General features: G+C 36.9%; 1 protein-coding gene across 1 annotated transcript; it reads right to left on the bottom strand.

The window, feature by feature from the left end:
* Positions 1–21,746: 21,746 nt before the first annotated feature.
* Positions 21,747–22,838, bottom strand: LOC134746363 (enhancer of split malpha protein-like). The gene has a single exon (XM_063680733.1). It carries the CDS (start codon positions 22,566–22,568, stop codon positions 22,089–22,091), a length of 480 nt encoding a protein of 159 aa, XP_063536803.1. The 5' UTR covers positions 22,569–22,838; the 3' UTR covers positions 21,747–22,088.
* Positions 22,839–23,121: the final 283 nt, after the last annotated feature.

Raw genomic sequence — 23,121 nt, 5'->3', positions numbered from 1 at the left:
CCATAAAATATATACCTAGTTAAATTATTATGACCAGTACCATGACTATGGTAACACAGTTGTATGTAAATCCTGGTTAGGTAGTGTTATTTTTTACTGGAGTTTTAATAAAAATTGTCAACTAAGGGCTACTTGCGCGTTTCAGGGTTAGCCAACTAACTCGGAGTTAGCCGTTTATATACTGTACAGTTTAATTCTGTTTAAACGGTGGTCTTTGTTTTATGTAAAAGGAAGCAAACGAGCAGACGAGCCGCCTGACGGGAAGCAGTCATCGCCGCCCATGGACATAACCGTGTGTGAAGTCGATTTTTTTCCTTCTGACTCACCTGACCTAAGTAATGTTATAAAAACCTAAATATATAAAGAACTTACGCCTACTCCGCCTACCACCTTGCTTGCCGCCTTGACGCCTAATCTTAGTAAGATGGCATATAGTCGGGAAATTGGGACGGGTTCCGCCGTGGCGGGGTGGCCAAGGGGTTCAACGCGTTAGCCCGGATTGCTAAAGACGCCGGTTCGAATCCGGCCTTCACCACTGGAGGGCTTCGTCACTTTTTCTTTAATATATGACATCTATTTCAGTTTATAATGTAAAGAACTTGTTAGCGTAATATAATATTTGAACGCGTATGGTAATATTGCTAAGATAGTAAGTCAACTGATTTAAGAAATATACTGTGATATCAAGTTCTATATCTCATCGAATATCAAGACATATTCAATTACCCGGCGCCGCGTGACCGATTACTGATGATTATAATTTTTCACGTCACGTTATTCGAGCAGTCATCCTCATACATAAATCAGGCCCGTTCGAAAGCTAAAATTCATTAACGAGACCACGTTACAGCATCCTATGCATACATTTAACGTCAAGCGATTAACAGTTTTATCACTAGTATGTGTTAAGGAGCTTTAGAATTTTGTTGAGATGTAAAATGAGTTGGCGTTTGGTTAGGATTCAATGAGTATATGTCAAGTATTAATGTGTGCGCGCTATTAATTGAAACCTTCGTAATTGTGTATGATAGATTTTACTCTGGTCGAAAAAAGTGCGGGTAATTGAAGGATTTGCATGAATCATTAATACAGAAGTCGGGTCTGTCATTGCCATGATCAGTACTGGTAAAAAGTGTATCCTAATGAACTTGCTGGCGCCAACGTTATTAGGCTACACAAGTTTTTTTTATAACATCATACTGTTTATAGTGGGTAACTGGCTTATACTCGTATTCATATTAGTTGCGTGCGATTAATAGTGGGAGAGGCAATATATAAGAGCGTAATAGCCTGTTTTTAAATTGATTAGTGTTAAGTGCGAGTACATACATTTGCTACTAAACGCATATAGCATATAGGTATATATGAACTCGCACTAAACACTCAATGTGTAAACAAGCCCTAAGGTCAAAGAAGACTGAGGTGAAGTATGTTTTTTTGTGCAGGCACCAGGCATATAAGTAAGTACATAATGTGGTATAAACACAAACATAGACGAAGCATTGTTATAAAGAAGTAGGTAGATACCATCTAGGGCATATTAATTTCTACAAACAGGCATCGTATTTAACATTAAAACTATGTTACACTACAATTTAGGCACTGAATTTTACAGGTGATATGCCCATACCTATCTAATATAGATACCCAATTAACACGTCAATTTTAAATAAAACTTGATAGTTTTAAGATGCCTTTATTTGAATCTAAAACATAAAATACCCTTATTAGCACAAATAAATTAACTTTTTTAATTGGTACCGTTAAACCAGCAACTTAGCTAATTTGCATTAACAACTTAGTTTACCCATATGTGATTTTCGAACTTTAGTAAATTAATAAGGCCGTTTCGGTACTCAAAGCATCCTAATTAACTTCTAGTTGATTGCTTCAAATTGGTTTTTTATGTTTTTATTACACGTTTTTTCAAAATCAAACTTCTTCTCAATTTCGTTAGCAGGGAATGGTGCTGATTAACATTTTATAATTTAAATAGAATTTTCGGTAAACAAATAAATTGAAATTTACTACGTACTACGTATTAATGACTAAAATTGTATAAAATAAATTTGATACTGTGTGTGGCCTCTTGGTCAGTTGTCAGTTGTATACAGCATAATAGAAATATCGCACATGCGTTTCTTTGCCAGGACGCAAGAATACCAATAAATTGAGGTAAAAGGAGCTTAAGGTACATATTAGTATTCTGTATATTTACTAATAAATATCTACACACGTAGGTAAGGACTACATCAAGCTTTAAAATAATATGAGATATTTATGAAAAAGTGGAGATAAATTAACACTCCACTATACAGGTATTTGACAACCGGTCTGGCCTAAGAAGCCGATGGTCCTGGGTTCGAATCCCGGTAAGGGCATTTATTTGTGTGATGAGCACAGATCCTCCTTGTGTTCCTGAGTCATGGGTGTTTTCTGTGTATTGAAGTATTTATATATTATATATATCGTTGTCTGAGTACCCATAACACAAGCCTCCTTGGGCTTACCGTGGGACTTAGTCAATCTGTGTAAGAATGTCCTATAATATTTATTTATTTACAGGTATATACATTAAGTAGCATTAATAGTACCGTCAAGTAGTAAAAAGCCTGAATGGCGGAGTATGAATGGCGCACTAGTACGTATTCAGTTATTCAAGAGGCTAATTATCTTTACGCGTCGCGGTTAAAGTGGATCCTCGCCGAAGCCTTTACAAGGTTTAAGTGAATAAAAACATGAAAAACTTTATAGAGACGAAATTATTTTGATAATTTACATTCCTTGGAGTTTTGGGTGCGGGAATGTTTTACATTAGTCAAAAACATAGGTAAAAACAGAAACAATAATATAGCCCGGTTCACATTTGTCTGACACAACCACGCAATCATATTAAATGTTTGAAACCGATATGCGTCACGGCACAACACAACACGACACAACAGACAAATGTGAACGTTCCTAAGCACCTTTGGTTCCAACACTGTTACCTATGTTTACAAATAAATCATTTGAGTTTGAGTTTGGACATTTTACAAAAAATGAAGTTATACATATATGTACGAAATACACAAAACCCCGGGATGTGTTAATTAATTAAAAACTTACAAAAATCTAAAATATTAATTTACAAACAACATGATTTCAAGAGTTTTAGATTTTCTTAACTAACGATTTAAATTTATCATTATAATAATGAAGATATATTAAGAAGAATTAGATAAATGAAGAGGATTCAAACAAAATTAATAATAAAAATATAAATAAAAAAACCTTCAATATTAGTGAAAACCTAACTGGTAATTATGAAACATCATTAACATCAAACACCACTATGACGTAGGTATGACATTGCATATATGTAACCCTCGGTTATTTAAATATGTGTCACTTAAGTACAAGGCACCAATATAATTTTACACGTGTTATCCACGCGACTATTACCTAGATTAGACTCCAGTCCAGTAGTCCAGTGGCGGGAAATAAATAAATTGAATTTATAAATTACATAATACAATATGTTTAGGTAAGACTTTAACATGTTGATTACTTTTTATCAGGAAGTATTAAATATACTTTTGATACAGCAAAAAATAAAGACATTAATATTTATAAGTAATTTTAAAACGCAATCAGTATTTTAAATTGATTCCAAAACACCGTTTACATTATTCATAAATGGAATGCAGACTTAAAATACTTTGCACCAAAAAAACCGTCTAAACTCATGTCATACAGCTACCTTAGTTCCTTTATTAATCTTAATAGCGATGTACGCAATACCTGAAACTCAACCATTAAATACATATGATAGATGAAAATAGATTAGGCATGCAGGTAGATGATTAAAAGTTATCGGACCTTAAAAGAAATTATATCCCTAAACAATTAAAGAAAGATAATCTCCAGTCAAATCCGTGACGCGCGCCCGCCCACACGAAGCGCTTGTAAAAAACCGTAAATCGTAAGAAAGTCCTGTACCTACAAGAAAAGTGTTATAAGTATAGCACACACGCAAGAAATCTCTAAGAAGTTACGCACACACACGCGCGTCGCCCATTAGTATGTGAGGCGTCGGACAAGGACTCTGCGCGTGCTCGCCGCTCGCTCCACGGCTTCTTCTTATTATTATTTATTGTTGAATAATGTGAATGGTAATGCGTGGTTGTTCACGATCCCGCATAGCACCTGCCGTCTTTTCCCACAGTCGGATCGGGCTGGAGGCGCGCGCAGGAAGTGCGCGAGCGCGGGTGCGAGCGGGACGGCCTGCGCACGTGCAATGCGCGTGCGACGACGTGCGCGCGCGCGCGAGAGCGGGACGCAGCACGGGAGAGCGTAGCACCGTAGCTTCGTAGCACTGAAAAAAAATGCAACATTAACGTTAGACGCGAGGAAATTAATGACACGCGGAGATCGCCCGTCAATGTTTGAGTTAATTGAAACGGCTCGGTAAATTGTAAGTGCACGCTGTATTAAAATGATCGGTTCTCCATTAGCTACCTACGCGTTCGCTATCTCGTGCAATAGCCTTGTAAATAATCTTCCATGCACGCTCATTATGGGGATATCCTAATTTATCTACCTGTTGGTATTTTTATGGTTCCGTACCTCAAAAGGAAAAAACGGAACCCTAATAGGATCACTCGTGCGTCTGTCTGTCTGTCTGTCCGTCTGTCTGTCTGTCTGTGTGTCACAGCCTATTTTCTCCGAAACTACTGGACCAATTAAGTTGAAATTTGGTACACATCATATGTAAGTTTGTGACTTGTGACCCAATGATGGACATATAACGTACACATATTAATTTTAAACACGGGGGCCACTTTTGGGAAGTAAATGAGAAAATTAAAAAATAAAGTTTGTCAAACTATATCGTGTTACATATCAAATGAAAGAGCTCATTGTGAGAATCTCAAATATTTTTTTTTATAATTTTTAATTAAATAGTTTAGAAGTTTTTCAAGAAAATAGGCAAAAAATGACCATCCCCCCCCTTTATCTCCGAAACTACTGAGTTAAAAATTTTGAAAAAAATACACAAAATAGATCTTTACCTATAGATCACCGGAAAACCTATTAGAAATGTGCAGTCAAGCGTGAGTCGGACTTAATTACTTAGTTTTTGATCCGACCCCTACGGGTTTTTTAGACATTTCACAAAAAATACATTGTTTAAATTGTGTAATGTACGGAACCCTTGGAACGCGAGTCTGACTCGCACTTGGCCGGTTTTTTTGTCGCTGCGTTTTGAGGCTGTTTGTTACTTAGTATGTTGTCGTGAAACGATGAAGCATAATAACTCCTCTTAAGGACAAGGAAACCTTGAAGGTTATTATAATTTTCGTAAACACGAGACGGACATATCGTATCGCAGTATCTCTGTAAATGTCGTGTAATTTATTATGCAAATTAAGTGTTTTTATAAATTCTCCGTAAACGGGAGCCATGGGCGTAGACAGCGAAGATTATTTTTAAAAAGCTTTCTGTAAAGTTGGCTAATTACTTAATTTCTGCCCAGATTTCGGGAGTTGATTACTGCTTAATAGCCGGGTGTGATGCCGCCGCGATGTTGGAAATATTCAATTTTGTTCAATAATAACTGTACCTGCATGTCACGAGAAAAATAATGAAATAAGTAAATTGGCGAAACCAGTTTACCCATTTCTTCTTAAAAATGTGTACATTGCGATGTAGGTACTAACTGTAAAAAATATATCCTGGAATGCCATAATATTTGAATAGCGTCTTTTGATCAAAATAGACAATTGAAGACGAGAACTGGCGGAAATGTTGAAGAGGCGGATCCAAGATGCTGTCAGATAATAAAGTATCGAGTTACCGTACATTGTTGATACCGCTTCCTTGTTCGATATAAAGCCAAAGACGAAGTAATTTTCCTGTTATGCTCACCATCAATACGACAATGTACTTACTTACAAGACTCGATATTACGAAATAGCCACAGCGTGAATAGACACCCCGGATGTGCGCAATTTAGTTTCGTTCAACCCAATGAATGCTTCTATAGTTCATTTAACAATAAAAATTGCTCATCCCGTGTCTTTAAAGATTTTCAACGTCCCAAATTCTCATTTTAGTCATACTAAACTGAGTTTTAACTACTATTATTTAAGGTATATTTTCGGAAGCATAGAGTACTGGGCAGTTTTTGCATAAGGAATTGTCCACCCTGTAGGTCAGTCTATTAAATCGGGTTGTGAAGGACCGGATGATACTATATCATGTTTCAGTGATTTTAAACATGTTGCTTATGTTACGTCACCTTATACATTGTTATTGTTTCGGTCGAGGGCTATGATTTGGAACCTAATGCTAATGTATTAATAGGCAACCAGATTATTTTACATTAGTAATATACTTTTACTGAATTATTAACTATGTTATTCATGAGATTTGTAATTAGAGCTAATTATATGTTACGAATCAGTTAATAATTAAGTTTCATTTTTATTTTAAGGCGATTAGGTTGACCTACCTACCTATCAAAAATTTACTGAGATTCGAATGAAATTTATTGTTTGTCATTAAAATCTTCCTTAGAAACATAATAAAATGTACCTAATTATTTTCACAAACATGTATCGGTCAGTCACGGAGTTTGAAGGTTAGTCACTTTTGAACCTTAATGCCATTACATAGAATCAAAAAGTGGCAAACCTTCAAATTCAGTGACTGTACTATGTTCTAATCCATTAAAGTTAAAAAACCGATTATCTACTAGTCTAGCAGTGCGCTGACTTCTTTATTACACCGGCTATTTGTTGGCAAATTTTGATTTTCTATTTGGCGGGAGTTTGAAGTCGGCTACAATAACTTATTTATGTGTTAGTCAAAATGTTTTGTGGTTAAAGTTACGGAGATTAAATATTGTTACCAGCGTAAAACAACGTAAGCTGCTTTCGCCAGTTGGGTCTACCGAAGTCAACGCAAAATCTGTCATCTTAAGCCATCGGCTTTACACTTCAGCGGCGCCGCGCCATCAATGATTGGCTTTTTGCAACATTTGGCGACCCTGAGCGGTGTGGCGGCCAAATGTGTGCTGTAACTCGACCTGGGCTAGTTTGAGATTCGCCACATGTCGCCAAATGGTGTGCCAAAGGTCGACTAAGGTGGCATTTTTTATGAGTTTCCTTGTTTATGTCTTGTTATACATCAACTGGCTATGGCGTGTTGGCGTGTACTTGGAAATCACCAATATTTTGCTCAGATCTCTCATGTTAACATTTTCTGAAGTAATTTGAGTCAAATAGATGACGTCAATTAAATCATAGTTGCAACTTTTGTATTAAGAATGTTGCTACATATTTTGCTTTTGATGAGTAAATAAAATTTTATTTTGCATCAATTCTTTGCAATGTATGCATGCCGGTTGATTGACGATTACTATATACTTAGCTGAGTTCTAAAAATATTATTTGAAAATAAGGCTGCCGTGTGTTCATTCAGTTCATCGTTGTTATTTGTGCAATAAAATAAATGAATATATGACTACCATAGATCGTGTCCATTTGGTAAAGTCCTACCATAGTTCATTTTCAAAACAGAAGATAACATCTTACGAGTGGAATATATTTTCTTGCCACTGTAATTACTACAAAATAAAACTTTGTACGTTTTTGACCGGTACCATAAATGGTTGTTAAAGATAGGCCTACTACTTCATATATTTCATTGTAAGTAATGCCACTGCAGCACTGGTAGCAATTACTCGTAACAAACGACTGGCAAGAGTGGTAGCGACGCAGCCCGCTCGCAGCATAAATCTACATCTCCATTACAGTTTGCTTCGAACCTGTTTTCACGCTTCAAATTTCGAACATCTATAAAGCCTTTATTTTATTGTCATGACATTTTTTACCTTTGGCTGGACGGTGTCGGTTGTCTCGTTTCGTCTTGCAGCGGTAGTGGCTGAGAGCACGTGCGACATGTTAAAGGCAAAGCGTTCCCACGGTCGCTCGAGCCAGACTGCCCCCCGCGCGCCCCACCCGCTGCGCCTGCGCCGCCCGCGGCGCGTGATTCCACTCCGGACACTCGTGCCAATGAAATAAAGTGCCCGCACAGCACGTACTTACTTACCAATTGCAAAACTGTCCTATCAGCAATGAAAGTGGCGGAAATGGCTCTTTCTGAGAGAGTTGAGTAATGCTCATGACTCGCGTCGTTAGCGGCTAGGACCACGCAATTACATCTAATTGGTGTAAACGTCGTGGTGTGAGACTCTTTTTAGTTTATGTACAAGGCTAGGTTTGAGCGAGCACCATTAGCGCCGAGTCACGTTCGATGCATTTAAATTTGCGTGTTGAGATCACTGATTCATTGCTGTCATTAAAGACCTAGATCTACTTATCTAATCTGCTCTTGACTTGATGTAAATCAGTACACATTAAAATACAATCCTAAATACCATTAAGGCACGTAACCCACGTGTTCTCCTTATATCGAGTATACCGACTTTAAAACTGGTCAGGGTAGGTGGTCAGTTTATCACTTCTCTGGAAATGGTTAGGAGTAGGTAAATATGCCCTCTGAATTCTCGTAAGTAACATGTGGTTAAGTATGGTAAATTTCCGGATGCCTAGAATTCTTTCCTCTGACCCGACCACATATCGGCTAAGTAGGTAGATTATTTATTCAATAACACTAATTAGCTATGTAAGATATTAGGTATGTAAAAAGTTACGTAAATGTGCCAAATATGCTGGTGGCATTGTCATTACATTACTTCACAGTATGGCAAGCAGTCATTCCCGCACTCTAAATTAAAGTAAACAAACCCACGTGAAATCCAATACAAATTGAACATAGCACATATAATAAATTGCGCTAGGTCGAGGCGGTTGCGATTGCGATACGGCATGACATTGTGCGCGTGCGACCAGCGCAAGCGGCGGGGCACGACATGAATTAACCAACGCGCGCCAAACAGGGAAAGGCAGGTATAGGCTTATTTAGTACGACTTTCATCTCGTGCCTAGTATAAATTGACCTACAGCCTCGTCCTGCCCATTGTGATTCCTAAAGGACATATTACATTTTTAGCAAGTTATGAATGAAAAGTCTGGATGTTGAGGTTACACTGAAAATTGTTTTTTTTTTCTTAAAACGTGAAACACAGGAAAATCAACTATTTTCCAAATAATTTGATTTAAATTTCAATGGCTTAAACCTACTTTCTAGTGTCACTTGTTGCCATGGTTACCCCTGAACAGGGATTTAACCCTGATTTTATGGTGGGTAGGTTATATTTACCACAGATGCATTTTTTGGTAGTTAAAAATCGTCTCCCAAGTATGTTACACAATAGTAGTAGAACGTTATACAACATTTCTTGTAACAAACTTGTCTCTTGGAAAAAAAGACAAAACTTCAACACAAAAAACTTGATCCACCCATTACAATAATTAGAGGTTACATTTATGTTGGTCTATCTGTAGCAAAATTACTTTAGTCTTTGTGAGCAGCTCTAAGCTTACCTGGGAACAGTCTAAATACCTAGTTTTTGCGATTATACCTTTTTGGTAAAGAAGCGCAGATGCTTTAAATGATTCTTCTGGTTTAAGTGAACGTATAATTGCGACGTCATTTGTTTTTGCTTACGTAAAAGTCTACAGATGTTAATCTGTGTCGAGTTTGCTAAAACGTAGGTTAGGTACTAAAATAACACACTCTTTAAGAAATATTTTTGTAATTATATTAAATATACATACAATTTACCTTACATGTGCGAAGGAAAGCAATTTTTTTACTCGCAAAAAGACATTCCTGTCAGTTATCTAGTGGCTATAGTTTCCATAAATAGCTAATCGACATGCCCGCTAAGCCAATCAATTCTAAGTATGTTTTCTAGGCTGGTAGATGCCTATATCGGGCCAGAAGACTTCGATAAACTATTTTTCAACAGAAAATGTTAATTATCCCTGGGAACTTTTAAGTTCCTACGTTAGAATATTTTATGTAAGAGAAAATGTTTAAACATACATACTTATGTATTTAACACAGGATAGGTATTAAATGTGTAGCTATATAATTAACTGACGCACATAAAGGTACGCTTGGGAAGTCATCGGCAATAACCATAAATTTACTGATTATCATAAATCTAATAACTAGGAAGTAGGAAGTCTCCAGTGTTTTGCGTAGTCGCTAGATAAGTGTAAGCTAATGGTGCTGGCACCCTTGGCACCGGTGTCGAGACTGCGCACCCTTATCTAAAGTCAACGTGACCCTTATCTCTACTAGGAAGGCTCCTGGATGGTTCCTGACCTTAATTAATACTAAGGTCACAGACAGGTAAATAAGGAAGACTTTTAGTCTCCATAGTGATATGGAGACACCACAAGAGCATCTAGTAAAAGTGTTAAAATAAATAGTTGACAGACGTTTTAGAAATAAGGTACGCGACTTTACATGCAAATTGTCAGTCTTCTTATTGATATCGTCTTTCCTGAGGTTAAGCTTCCTGGGTCTACAGCTATAATTTAACCGCTCGTAATAATTATAATTTCAGCCTATATACGTCCTACTGCTGGGCACAGACCTCCTCTCATGCGCGAGAGGGCTTGGGCTGTTAGTCCTCACGCTAGCCCGATGCAGATTGGGGACTTCACATACACCTTTGAATTTCTTCGCAGATCTATGCAGGTTTTCTCACGATGTTTCCTCCACCGAAAAGCTAGTGGTAAAATAAAGGATACTTAATATAAAATGATAGTTCCAAAAAACTCATTGGTACGAACGAGCCAGGGTTTGAACCCGCGACCTCCGAATTGAAAGTCGGACGTCATGTCCACTCGGCCACCACCGCACCCAGGAACCGCTCGTAAATCATAAAAACAATAGCCGTACACAAGATGGAATAAAAACTGACGCAACAATACGTTGGCGCGCATGCGCGAGAAATTCTCAAAGAATCGAATGAGTAACGGAGCGAGATCGATTATCATTTTCATACAATCGACCATCTAAAGGTCACGCGTAATGCCATTCAACGTAAACTAATCTATATTGAAGAAACTACGCAATACTCCTATAATAACATCGCAAGTAGCTTTACGCCCCAAGCGATCTTAAACTTTAAGCATTAGGCATAGAAACGGTTTCGCTGTGGTGAATAATACCCAAGTTAACTATAAGGATTATTTGTAAAACATGAAATACGCGACATGAGCTATCGCAATTTAGGATCTCGGCGCACATGCGTAAGGCCGAAAATTCCATTTGTCGGTCAGCAACACTGTCGTGTGTATCGTGAAGCCAGGAAGCCCATTGTTGGGTCACGTTCTCACAACTCCCCTTTTCTTCGAGGGAGAATAAATAATTGCACTTTTTTCTGTCGCATATGGCCAAGGAAACGGGGGATTGTGCAAGACGGTTCCCACGATTCGCCCCTAGCGTATAAAGGCCGATTGAGGTCAAGAAAAAATACGTGCTAGCATAATGTGAGGGTTTCTTTTGTCGCGGCAGATGCGCGATCTAGGGTTAAGTGTGGAATCGCATCTGAACCTGAATTGAGGCGATATTGTTTGGGAATCTTGTTTGACATGGTGAAAATGTGCGTATTTAAATATGATTTTTTAAGACCCTAATGACAATCTCATCGTGATATCAAAGCTAATATTTTGCAATATGGTTTCATGCATACGCAATAATACGCATAGAAATAAAATAAAAAAACCTTTGACTATAAATTTAATTCTTTGAGTGTACTTTTTCTTATATCTGCGAGAAATAAAAAAGGCTTTTTTTTATACGCATAGAAATAAATGTTCGTAAATCAATAAAAAACCGGCCAAGTGCAAGTCGGACTCGCGCACGAAGGGTTCCGTACCATTACGCAAAAAACGGCAAAAAAGTCACGTTTGTTGTATTGGAGCCCCACTTAAATATTTATTTTATTATATTTTTAGTATTTGTTGTTATAGCGGCAACAGAAATACATCATCTATCACGGTTCATGAGATACAGCCTGGTGACAGGCAGACAGACGGACAGTGAAGTCTTAGTAATAGGGTCCCGTTTTTACCCTTTGGGTACGGAACCCTAAAAACGATCGAAATAACTAAATATTACCGTAATGTCTTTTTCAGCATTAATTGCAAAAAAATCGCTACCTAGCTCTAAAAAACGTTAACAGTAAAAATCGATAAACGTAAAGAGTTGTACCGAAAACCGTAAAGAACCGAAACGCGACGCTCAAACAAACACTTTTTGCTAAACACTTTTAAATGCCATATCTCGACAAAATTTCAAGGGTTCCAATTTCAAAATGCACTCGCCACTACAGCCGCCATTAGAGATATAAAAACCGTTGAGAAAAAAAGGAATTGCACCTTTTCTAAGGCGTTCTATATTTGAAACCTCGTCGCGTTCCCACGATCACCCACGCCAGTTGCGCTCTACCCCTCTATCTTGAGTTTTTTGTGCCATTATAAAGGCGATATTTATGTAAGCACACGTGAAGAGACGTCGTATGTATAATTTAAGAATAATATTGATAAGTAAGGAACCTTAGAAGGCTTTTTGGAATTGTAACAATGTGATTTAATTAAAGACAATGTATTTTATTGATAGAGGTATCCGATATTCAAAAGCTTGCATGTTGCAAACTTAAGTACATAAGTGATATTTTAAAATATGCACATGATTTAGCGTACTTAAGTAGGTATAATAAAAGCAAAACATTCTTCCAAGACCACTTAGAGACTAAGTAATCATAAATTACGGTCAATCAACACAGGGCATGTGCGAAATAAACACTGCTTTACTCACGCATGTTACGAAACAGTTAAAAATAAAAACAACAGACTATGAAATAAGGCTTACTTTCATTCAACAGTGAAACTTTCTAGAAGCATTAAATAAATGGGGCTTTATTATGACGCGTTTGAATTCATATTTGGAACGCGTGTATAGTCATTAAAGGAGAGGGCACAGGCACACATTGCGTTCAGCCGGGATGCGTTCCCACGATCCACGCGACATATGGCGCGAGCGGCCGTACGCGTGATCAACGGTTGTGAAAAAAAAAACGGACTTAGCGGATCTGTGGGCCCACGTACACAGATAAGGAAAACCGATATAGGTAGGTAATGGGTCTGTTACGTTTTTGGGGCCATTTTACTATCTTGAGATAAGAGAAACAAACTTCAAAATGGGAAAATTATACAAGGTTTTTTCAGGTTACCTCAAAAATGTACAAAAAAATGAATAAAATAAGTATGTGGTCAAAATATATACATATGTGAAATGAGTATTATGCGTTTTGACAAGTATTTAATAATTAATAGTAAGTAATTAATTGTAACCTGAAGTAATAATAAATTATGTATGTATTTAAGGATAACTGTCGCGAATTTGAATTGGATCGTTAAATTATATAATCTAGTTCTGCAAACTCCATGAAAATATGAACATATTCATGAAAATATTTAGAAGTAGTTTAATAAAAACCAAATAATGTTAATAATAAAATAAAATATAAAGAACACGGCGCGGATAGTCCGCCGGTTCCTCTCTCTGCGGCCCTGACCACTGGCAGCTTGGGCCCTGTCCCGCTGCCGGCGGCACCCTAGGTTAGGTTTTTTATAATCTGTTTATATATTTTTGTAATGTTTTGTAAGTGTTTTTATATTTTACTTTTATACTCATGTTGTAAAAAGCCTAGCCTAAGACTGAAAATAAATAAAGGAAAAATAAAATATAATAATAATATGTAGTAATACTGGCACAATAATTGGCTTGTTAATTGATTTTAATAATTTTTCTCAAATGTATGAATCTTGTATATTTATCTACCTTTAATTTATATTATCAATAAAATATGAGTAAGTATGAGTATTCTTAAAGCCTAATTCAAAATTAGAATTATTCAACACCGCATGCTCCTAAAAAACAACAAATCCAATAAAAAAAGTTGACTGCCAAGGTCAGGCAAATTGTTCCGAATTTAAAATTTCTTAGTGTTTTTTTTCCAAGGCAGGTGTGGCGCGACTCGCGAGCAACTGTCGTTGTTCCCACGCCTCGCACCGGCCCGTACGGGACCGTGTCATGATTGCCAATTACCACAGTAATGATACTGTGCTTTTGATATTTAGAACTTTTACAGGTAGGTAATCTAAAGTGAAATACTGCATATATGATGATGTGCTTTACATATTTAGAAGTAGGTATAGGTAGGTAATGAAAAAATTTTTTGATGATTTATTGTATTTTTACCAAGTCTTAGATATCTAAGACTCAAAAAAAAATGTTTTCATATCTTTTCATTTCTATCTAAATAAAAAAATATGTTGATTTTGCCCGCTGGAAACATTAAAAATATAGTCTGTCGCAAAAACTTAGATTTTTCCGACTCTTAATACACATTACACACACAGGTAACAGTTTTTAAGCTTGTATTTTTAGTTTGAATGTACGATCAATAATAAGCAAAGACTTAGCAAATCATAATTTTATTCGTTTCAGAATCTTGAGCAAAGTATGCCGTACGCCTTTTTTGTTTTGCGTAAAACTGTGGTCGGCTCATTGCTGTATAAACGTAGGTATTAGTCAGTTCTATTGTAAACAAATTGGTGGACAGAAGTAGATAAATAAAATTAAATACATTCGAACACCCAGTCTGTATTTTAAATAGTTTTCAGCAAGGCTATCGAAAATAATTCGTAATATAAGATATGTACTATTTTCACTGTTAAATAATTAAAAACTATAGGCTCAGGTACATAAGATTAAAAGTTTTCAGCTGATTCATAGGTTTTATTTCACCTATCGTAAAACGTAATTTCGTGAAAAAAGCTTTAGTTTGGCAATAGTCGCTTTTCAGTGTTGCGTGGGGAGAAAATTAAGTAAGTATACTGCATTATTGTTATGCTATATTACATCTTACAACATTTATAGCCCCAAAAAAGGGATGAGTAAGTACCTATAGTGTTTTATTCTACTGTTTTTGACAACATTGTAACAATATTCCTAATACAAATAGTCCTTGAGCCGTAATTTGTGGCACAAATGGTGGCGCGTGCGCCCGCCACGTGCACTGCTTCTGTTGCATTATGCCCATTGTTTGAACATAATGAATAGTTAACCACTTGTTTGTGCACTAAATACCTCTAATAGACACAGCAGTAGTCTGCCTTTGAGTGTATACAAATTGGATAATTGTTTTTTTAAACTGACATTTATTTAACGGTCAGCAGTTTTAAGTTTAAGGAAAGGTATTTATTTACAATTAGTATTCATTATGCATTATACCTAATAAGTAATTGAAAGTGATCATATTCGAACTTGACCTACTATTTGCAATTCGTAACTTAAACTAGCTGTTACAATTTTGTAATTTGAAAAGTTATTTTTATACCACGTCGGTGGCAAACAAGCATACGGCCCGCCTGATGGTAAGCAGTCACCGTAGCCTATGGACGCCTGCAACTCCAGAGGTGTTACATGCGCGTAGCGTATTTAAAAACCTATACACTCCTTTTTTGAAGAACCCCATACTGTAGACCCTCGGGAGAACCTCGGCAGGGAGCTTTTTATTTCTAATGTAACTTCCAGAGCCATCTAGCGGCCACCCCGTGAACTTTAACCAGGAAGAGATCGACCCTAACAATAAGGAGATAGGGGGACTCGGAAGTATTTGCAAGACAATGGCGCCGTAGACAATATCTTTATAGGTCAGAACCATTTATTAGGGGCCGTGAGAAGATTTCGCAATTCGAGGGTGACGTTAGTATAAAATTTGATGCTATTACATTTTGCGTTCAGTTATTTTTGTACCTTCAACCAGGAAGTAACGGTACCATGTATAAATTTCTAATTTGATTGAGATTGAAAAAAACTCATATACAATTTTTTGCAAATTTTTGTTAGGTCTATAAATAGTGCAACGTGAAGTGATTATGGTGTAGCTGTGCCTAATAATGTGAAAGTGCCTATAGTGTAACTAGTGCAAAGTCATTCCAGTAAAGTCACTAATCGTGAAAAAAGCAAAGTTGCGTGGTTATCTCTTTTATCGTTAAACAGTTCAGTTCATTACCGAAACCCACGTAAAATTTTGTAAATGTCAGAAATATGAAATGGGTATTTCATCTGAGTCATACAGTGTTATGTTAATCTCAATATCAAAATTAAGGCTGCGTAACGCCAGTTGTCAACAACCTATGTACACTAGCTGTATCACACGTGTGACTCATTTATTTGAAGTAGTTAAGGAGATGTGGATGTAATGCTAGGAGAATGTACAATTGTTTATCATATAAATATGTACTTACTTAAAACACACGAAACATACTCTCAGCTTTTACTTTATTAAAAACACGTGATCGCAAGATAAGGTGTTTGATTATGCAAAATGCTGGCAGCAGATTGTATATTTAAAGGTCATACCCGGCATAATCTTTAAAAATAATAAGAGTAATAGGTACTCACAAACGTACCTACTATTACAGGTCAACCCAATTATAAAATTTGCTATGTAGTTTACTAACACTATTGCAGCTACATGTATAATTATCGTAGATATAGTTGTATAAGAAGGATATGTTAAAAATCGTATCAATATTAAATAATGATGTTTATATTGTGTTGGACTGAATTACCCTTAATAGGTGGTTGTTTATGCAAAATGCTGGCAGCAGATTGTATATTTAAAGGTCATACCCGGCATAATCTTTAAAAATAATAAGAGTAATAGGTACTCACAAACGTACCTACTATTGGTCAACCCAATGATAAAATTTGCTATGTAGTTTACTAACACTATTGCAGCTACATGTATAATTGTCGTAGATATAGTTGTTTAAGAAGGATATGTTAAAAATCGTATCAATATTAAATAATGATGTTTATATTGTGTTGGACTGAATTACCCTTAATAGGTGGTTGTTTATGCAAAATGCTGGCAGCAGATTGTATATTTAAAGGTCATACCCGGCATAATCTTTAAAAATAATAAGAGTAATAGGTACTCACAAACGTACCTACTATTGGTCAACCCAATGATAAAATTTGCTATGTAGTTTACTAACACCATTGCAGCTACATGTATAATTGTCGTAGATATAGTTGTATGAGTAGGATATGTTAAAAATCGTATCAATATTAAATAATGATGTTTATATTGGGTTGGACAGAATTACCCTTAATAGGTGGTTGTTTATGCAAAATGCTGGCAGCAGATTGTATATTTAAAGGTCATACCCGGCATAATCTTTAAAAATAATAAGAGTAATAGGTACTCACAAACGTACCTACTATTGGTCAACCCAATGATAAAATTTGCTATGTAGTTTACTAACACTATTGCAGCTACATGTATAATTGTCGTAGATATAGTTGTATAAGAAGGATATGTTAAAAATCGTATCAATATTAAATAATGATGTTTATATTGTGTTGGACTGAATTACCCTTAATAGCGCTCGCGCCAGCTCACAACTGACGCAAATGCCTGTGTTCGATAACTGTTTGCCTTCATCTGTGTCTGTGCAAACCTGGTGATATCATCGCTATACTACGGTTGCACAGGTGTCTTATTGTTACGGCACCAGAATAACTGTTCTGCTAGAACCTTGGGATAACAAGGATTGAGGGGCACGGTTACACTGGTGGTGTTGATTGGTATCTTAGATCGTTCTAATGCATGTAGTAGGTGAGGTCGCGCTTAGTGGTGGCTGACGTATGCCAGTGTTATCAATAGATGTACTTAACATTTGTTGCATCCTAGAGATGTCTAATTTTGACAGACATATGCATGTGTCTGCCTCACAAAATGTTCAAACTGGAAATATTTATGCATGCGGAAACGTGAGAAAAGCATGATATCTTAAGTTAGCTATTGCGATTGCCAATAATAAAGTGGACAAGAATGTTTCTCAACAGAGCCCTCGGGTCAAACGATATTATAAAATTAATGGCTGCATGCTATCTATAAAGCAGCATGGTCTCTTACACTATTTATTAAGATCGCTTTAATTGGTGCGGGAGATTCATTATGGGGCACCCTAAATAATACTATAAATGTGAAGAAATATCAAAGTGGAAACCGGTACTTGCATTTGATACATACATGTTAAGCTGCGAGAAACTCCGTTAATGTACTTCTAATTGCTTTTGCTGGGTTCATATTGAGTGTAGCGCCTTAATAGCAATTTAATTGTAATTGAAAACTAATCAACTAAGTTCAGCACAATCTTCAATTAGCCATTGATCATAATTACTCGGGTTCAATGGCTGCCGCAGCTACGAGATGACTACCGATATAATTGACCCTTCTGTTCAGTTTTCGAAATCGCTGCACGTGGCTACCTTTTATGGTAAGACGTACAGTAATTTCTCCGAACATTCCAAAGTAACAATTGAAATGCACGTGTCTTGAAAGCATTCCGAATTTGAAATTGGAAGCCGAAAAAAAATTAACCCAAATTTTGCAAGAGTTGCGGAATTGAAAATAAGGGTTGCAAAAAATCCTTTCTAACCCGAGCGATGCGTCCGAGGCTTTGCATCGAACACGTGCAGCGGTAACAATGCTGTACTTTACAACCAAATAGTCGTTAGTCTCGGTGGTACATTTGGAACGTGCGACGTATAGTGTCTGAGGCAAAACGCGAGATGACTCACGGGCAGCGTCGTCGATACCGGAGCGAACGCCGTATTATTAAAACTCGAAAGGAAAAAAAGATAAGCGTTCACTCGTCGTCCCGCGTCAAGAATTGTACATCTGCCGAAATTTCTCACGGGTCCTTCGAGCGCGCCTCGTATGGTATTATTACGCCGGACCACTCCGTTATCGCTACCTACGTATTATAGATCTCGCAGTTCTGGTAATTATGACAACTGGGCGACTAGCGGTAAAACGCGGCTACTTTTTAATAGCGTGGCGATTAGCATATCGGGTTTGCGATGTGATACCTATCTCTAGAGAGTCTGTCACCGCGCAATTAATTGGCGCTTGGATGAAAGTTATTGCGGCCGCTTTTAGTTTGGTTTAATTATGAAACCGTGACTGTCATTTGTTGTAATTAAATTAACTAGTTAGTAAAATATACGTGCATGTTACGACACGTTTCGTGGGAGAAAGCTTTTCGCACGCACGTGTGTCGATAAATTATCGTGCTTATTGTAATCGATCTTTTGTCATCCAAATAAGAATAGTTTGTTATTCTTTAAGAATAAGTGAGTTGCACAATAAGCTTCTGAGATACGAGTCCTGACTTGTTGGAGGTGTTATTTCTTGTAACAGGTTGGGACTTGCCGAGCCTCGGGGGTTGGTTTTTTAAATGCGCAAAACGAAAGTGCCGATGTAGCCTGAGGAATTTGCAAACTATCGGGTATTGCTTAGGTAGGTAGGTAATTTTATTATGGCGAACTGAAAATAGAACCAGCTCATTATCTATTATTATTTTACGTGTGCATGTAAGGTTTTTTAAAAATATTTATAGGTATAAAAACACGTGACTGTTATGCACGCGCTACCACTACCTCTGTATTCGCATGCTATTTCACGTTTACCTATTTAACACGGAATTTAAATTGTGGGTATGGCTATAATGAGCGTAGACCGTGTAGATATCGAAGTAGCATTTACTGTGTGATAAAAACAATACATATAAGCTTGGGGTATTTGGGCGCTGCATGAGAAGTTTGCTTAATATCACGGATTCCTATTATAATACATATATAATAACATATATATTTTTTATTTATATTTTTTTATTACAAAAAGGCAAGCATTTGACCGCAATCTCACCTGATGGTAAGTGCCGATGCGGTCTAGGATGGATCATGCTTACCTAAAAGATGTCTATTCACTCTTGATTTAAAAAGATCCAAGTTATAGTGGACTGGGAATATATTTGCAGGAAGTGAATTCCACTCCTTAGCCGTTCGCATGATAAAGCTGGATGCATAGCGCTTAGTACGAAATTACGAATCAGTGGTAGAGTACCGACGTAGGGGGAAACGCAAGTCCATGTCTAGTCCCACGGTGGCTGAATGGAGATGGGGGGATTAAATTATGTAATCCCATCGCACACTCCCCGAAATGTATCTTGTAGAACACCGATAAACAAGCTACCTTTCTACGGTGTTCAAGTCTCTGCAGTCTAGCCTCTACTAATCCCGCATCTCCAATAAGCTTCCTAGCGCGATATAATTATCAGTCTAAGATGATATTTTAATAATTTTGCGTGCATTTTCTCATGTATAAATACGGGGATTTAAGTGGTTAATGAAGTATGTAAGTACATTAGTTATCAAATTTCTACTGTTTAATTACTAATATTTGTGTGATTTACATACTCTTGCCTTTTTTACAAGTATGTAGTTTGTTTATACTAAGCAGTTTCGTTACAAAGAGCTTTTAAAAATATAAGAAGGTAAAAGTGACTTAAATAAAACTCACGTGCTACGCCGATGCGCCGTAGCATATTTTTGTAGAGGCTAATATCTATTGTTTTATAAATGTCGTAGGTACCCATTATCCCATTAAGAAACTGTTCCGTAAAAAATATTTACATACATAGGTCTAGGGTATATCATGGTACATATATGTAAGCACATACCTACTTGTATTATTCATTAAAGAAATCCTAAAAGTACATATCCTGTGAGTAAAAGTTGAATGTATTTTTCTTTTAGGATTTTGTATGTATGTACTCACAACTCACAACCAAAGAATTACGAATCTATATTTACCAAAACTTTGAAAGTTGTTAAAATGCTGTCTTTTGATACTTCTAATTAATAAGGATAAAGGTACCTCTTTAATTATTGTCAATAGAAATAATATATGTATGTACTCTTTATCTGTAGGTATTTAGAGTTTCTAATATGGATTCTAACGAGTCTGAATTCAATGAGTTCATATTACTCAGAGTAGTAGCTTGCAAGATTTTAACTAAACAAACTGACAAACGTTAAGTTAAATTAAAGTTTGTAATAAAATTAACAATTCATTAGGTACGTATTTATGTATGTAGTATTTGAAGTATTCTAGTAATGTGTCTTGAATGAAAAATGAATTTGTTCCTGTACCTATCTATCATATTTTGTCAAATCCGTTTCTTTATATCGATGTTAATGAATGAAACAGGTAGTTACATTTCATACATGAATGAATTAGGCTAAACAATGTACCTAGGTTTCTAACATTAAGCAATGTATACTAATGCAAATAATCATACTTGTAACGCCACAGACGCCTATTGTTTTTGCCCCTATCATATCTTCTATCTCTCAATCAAAGTCCACTTAATCACGTCATTCTGACGTCCAAAATAAAACTACGGCGGTAAAAAGTGACCATTAAAACCCAGTAGCCAGGTCCGCCTTGGGCTCTGCACGTGCGCGCTCTTCCCGACCGGTATACAGATAAACCGAGACATACAGCCTCCCACAAACACCTTAAGACTTTAAGCAAAAGGTCTGTAATGCCTTGGCTCAACTGTATTTCTTTGATGGTGCTTCATTGCCTTATATGGTAAGTATGGACCGTGGCTCGCGCCGACAACATCTCGTCTGACCACTTATGGAACGAACGAGCCACCAAAGGCAGAATTCAGCGCTACAACCTCCGATACGACTCTTGTAAGATTGAGTTGCGGTTTAAATAGCACCTTACTGTATTACTTTATTATATATTTTATGACCATTCAGCGATCATGTTATCATTTATTTCTACTATTATTATAGGGAAAATGGGGGTGTAAGTGAAAAATATAAAATTCATTTAACTTGTTTGTATTTTTGTCATTACATTGAACCATTGTCGTATAAAATTAACATTCACGTACATAATAAATTACCTATCACTCTAAATTAAAGCTCAGTAAAGGAAGATCACAACTTCAATAACCCTACACTTAACCTACTAAGTTATACAATATTTTCAAAATATCACATCACGATTCGAAAATACAATTAAAGCTTTCGGAGTTATCACGAGTTATCCGAACCCTAATTCCTAATCCTATATGGCACCTTTTGAGATTAAAGCTAACATCACAGACGATTGCAGAAACCGGCAGCACTGGTTTCACGGAAGACACTGATTGTCAAGTGTTTATTTGAGTTTAGGCTTGCACCCAGCGGTCTTGGAAGACTGGGTACTGCTGCTCGGGGGTCTGGCATTCGGTGTAGCAGTGCGCCGCTGCGAAGTCAGCTTCGGTCTTGGTGACGGTGGTCCAGAAGAAGGTGCCGGCTTCGGTGCGGGCGAAGTGGACTGGGATGTAGAAGTCGTCGCGGGCGACGGGTATAAGGTCGCAGGAGGAATCCTCGTTGTACACCAGGAAGGCAGCGCCAGGCTGGCAAGTCTCCATCTCTTCATAGATCTTGCGCTCCAATGCCTCGTTGCTGGCGTTCTCGTTGGCTTCAAAACTGGTCTCGACGGTTTTGGCGGGAACGCTGCGCTTGGTTGTTTTCTTAATGATCTTCATTAGCGGCTTCAATAGCGCTTTGATGCCGCTGTTCTTCATCTTTTCGCTGTTGTATTTGTTCTCGTTGATCGAGTTGTTAGTGGCGATGATGTATTCGTTGTTGGCGTAGTAAGACATGTTGAGAAATTGGGATAGCAAGGTAGAGCGTGTGTCGCAAGTGAGATCACAGGCGGGAATGTGGGGCTGCTCGGGCCGGCCTGCCTTTTATACCCAGCGCGCCGCCCCCGACACAAAAGCTCCTCGTACGTGAAAAGCTCCCTTGTCTGTGTGGGTGAGTTAAGTGGTTTATTCGATACGTTTTCATAAAGTCCAAGGGGTCTATACTGTAATAGCAATGATGAGTCACATAAAGAGTTACTTAACCATGCACTTGCATAAATATTATGCATTAACAAAATAAATATCTTTCAGCATTGGTAATGCATTAGTAGTCACTTGGTGTATCATTGGAATTATTAGTAAAGCGAAAAATATAACATTAGATTTTTCTTCAATATAACTGTAAGTTGCAAATGTTGCCATTGTTAAAAAAATATAATCCGCACTTTTACTGCTATTTAGAACTAGTAAAAATTAAATAATGATACAATTTTATATAACGTATATATTTGCATCTTATTACAGATTGAGAAAAACTGTGAATTCAGTTTTAAATTTTTGAAAAGATCCT

This window comes from Cydia strobilella, chromosome 13 (assembly GCF_947568885.1).
Source record: "Cydia strobilella chromosome 13, ilCydStro3.1, whole genome shotgun sequence".
NCBI classification, from domain to species: domain Eukaryota; kingdom Metazoa; phylum Arthropoda; class Insecta; order Lepidoptera; family Tortricidae; genus Cydia; species Cydia strobilella.
The sequence above is the reverse complement of the archived record's forward strand: the minus strand, read 5'-3'. Positions and strand labels throughout refer to the sequence as shown.

Excerpts from the sequence above, each read along its gene's own strand:
- LOC134746363 (XM_063680733.1), bottom strand. The coding sequence starts at position 22,568 with ATGTCTTACTACGCCAACAACGAATACATCATCGCCACTAACAACTCG.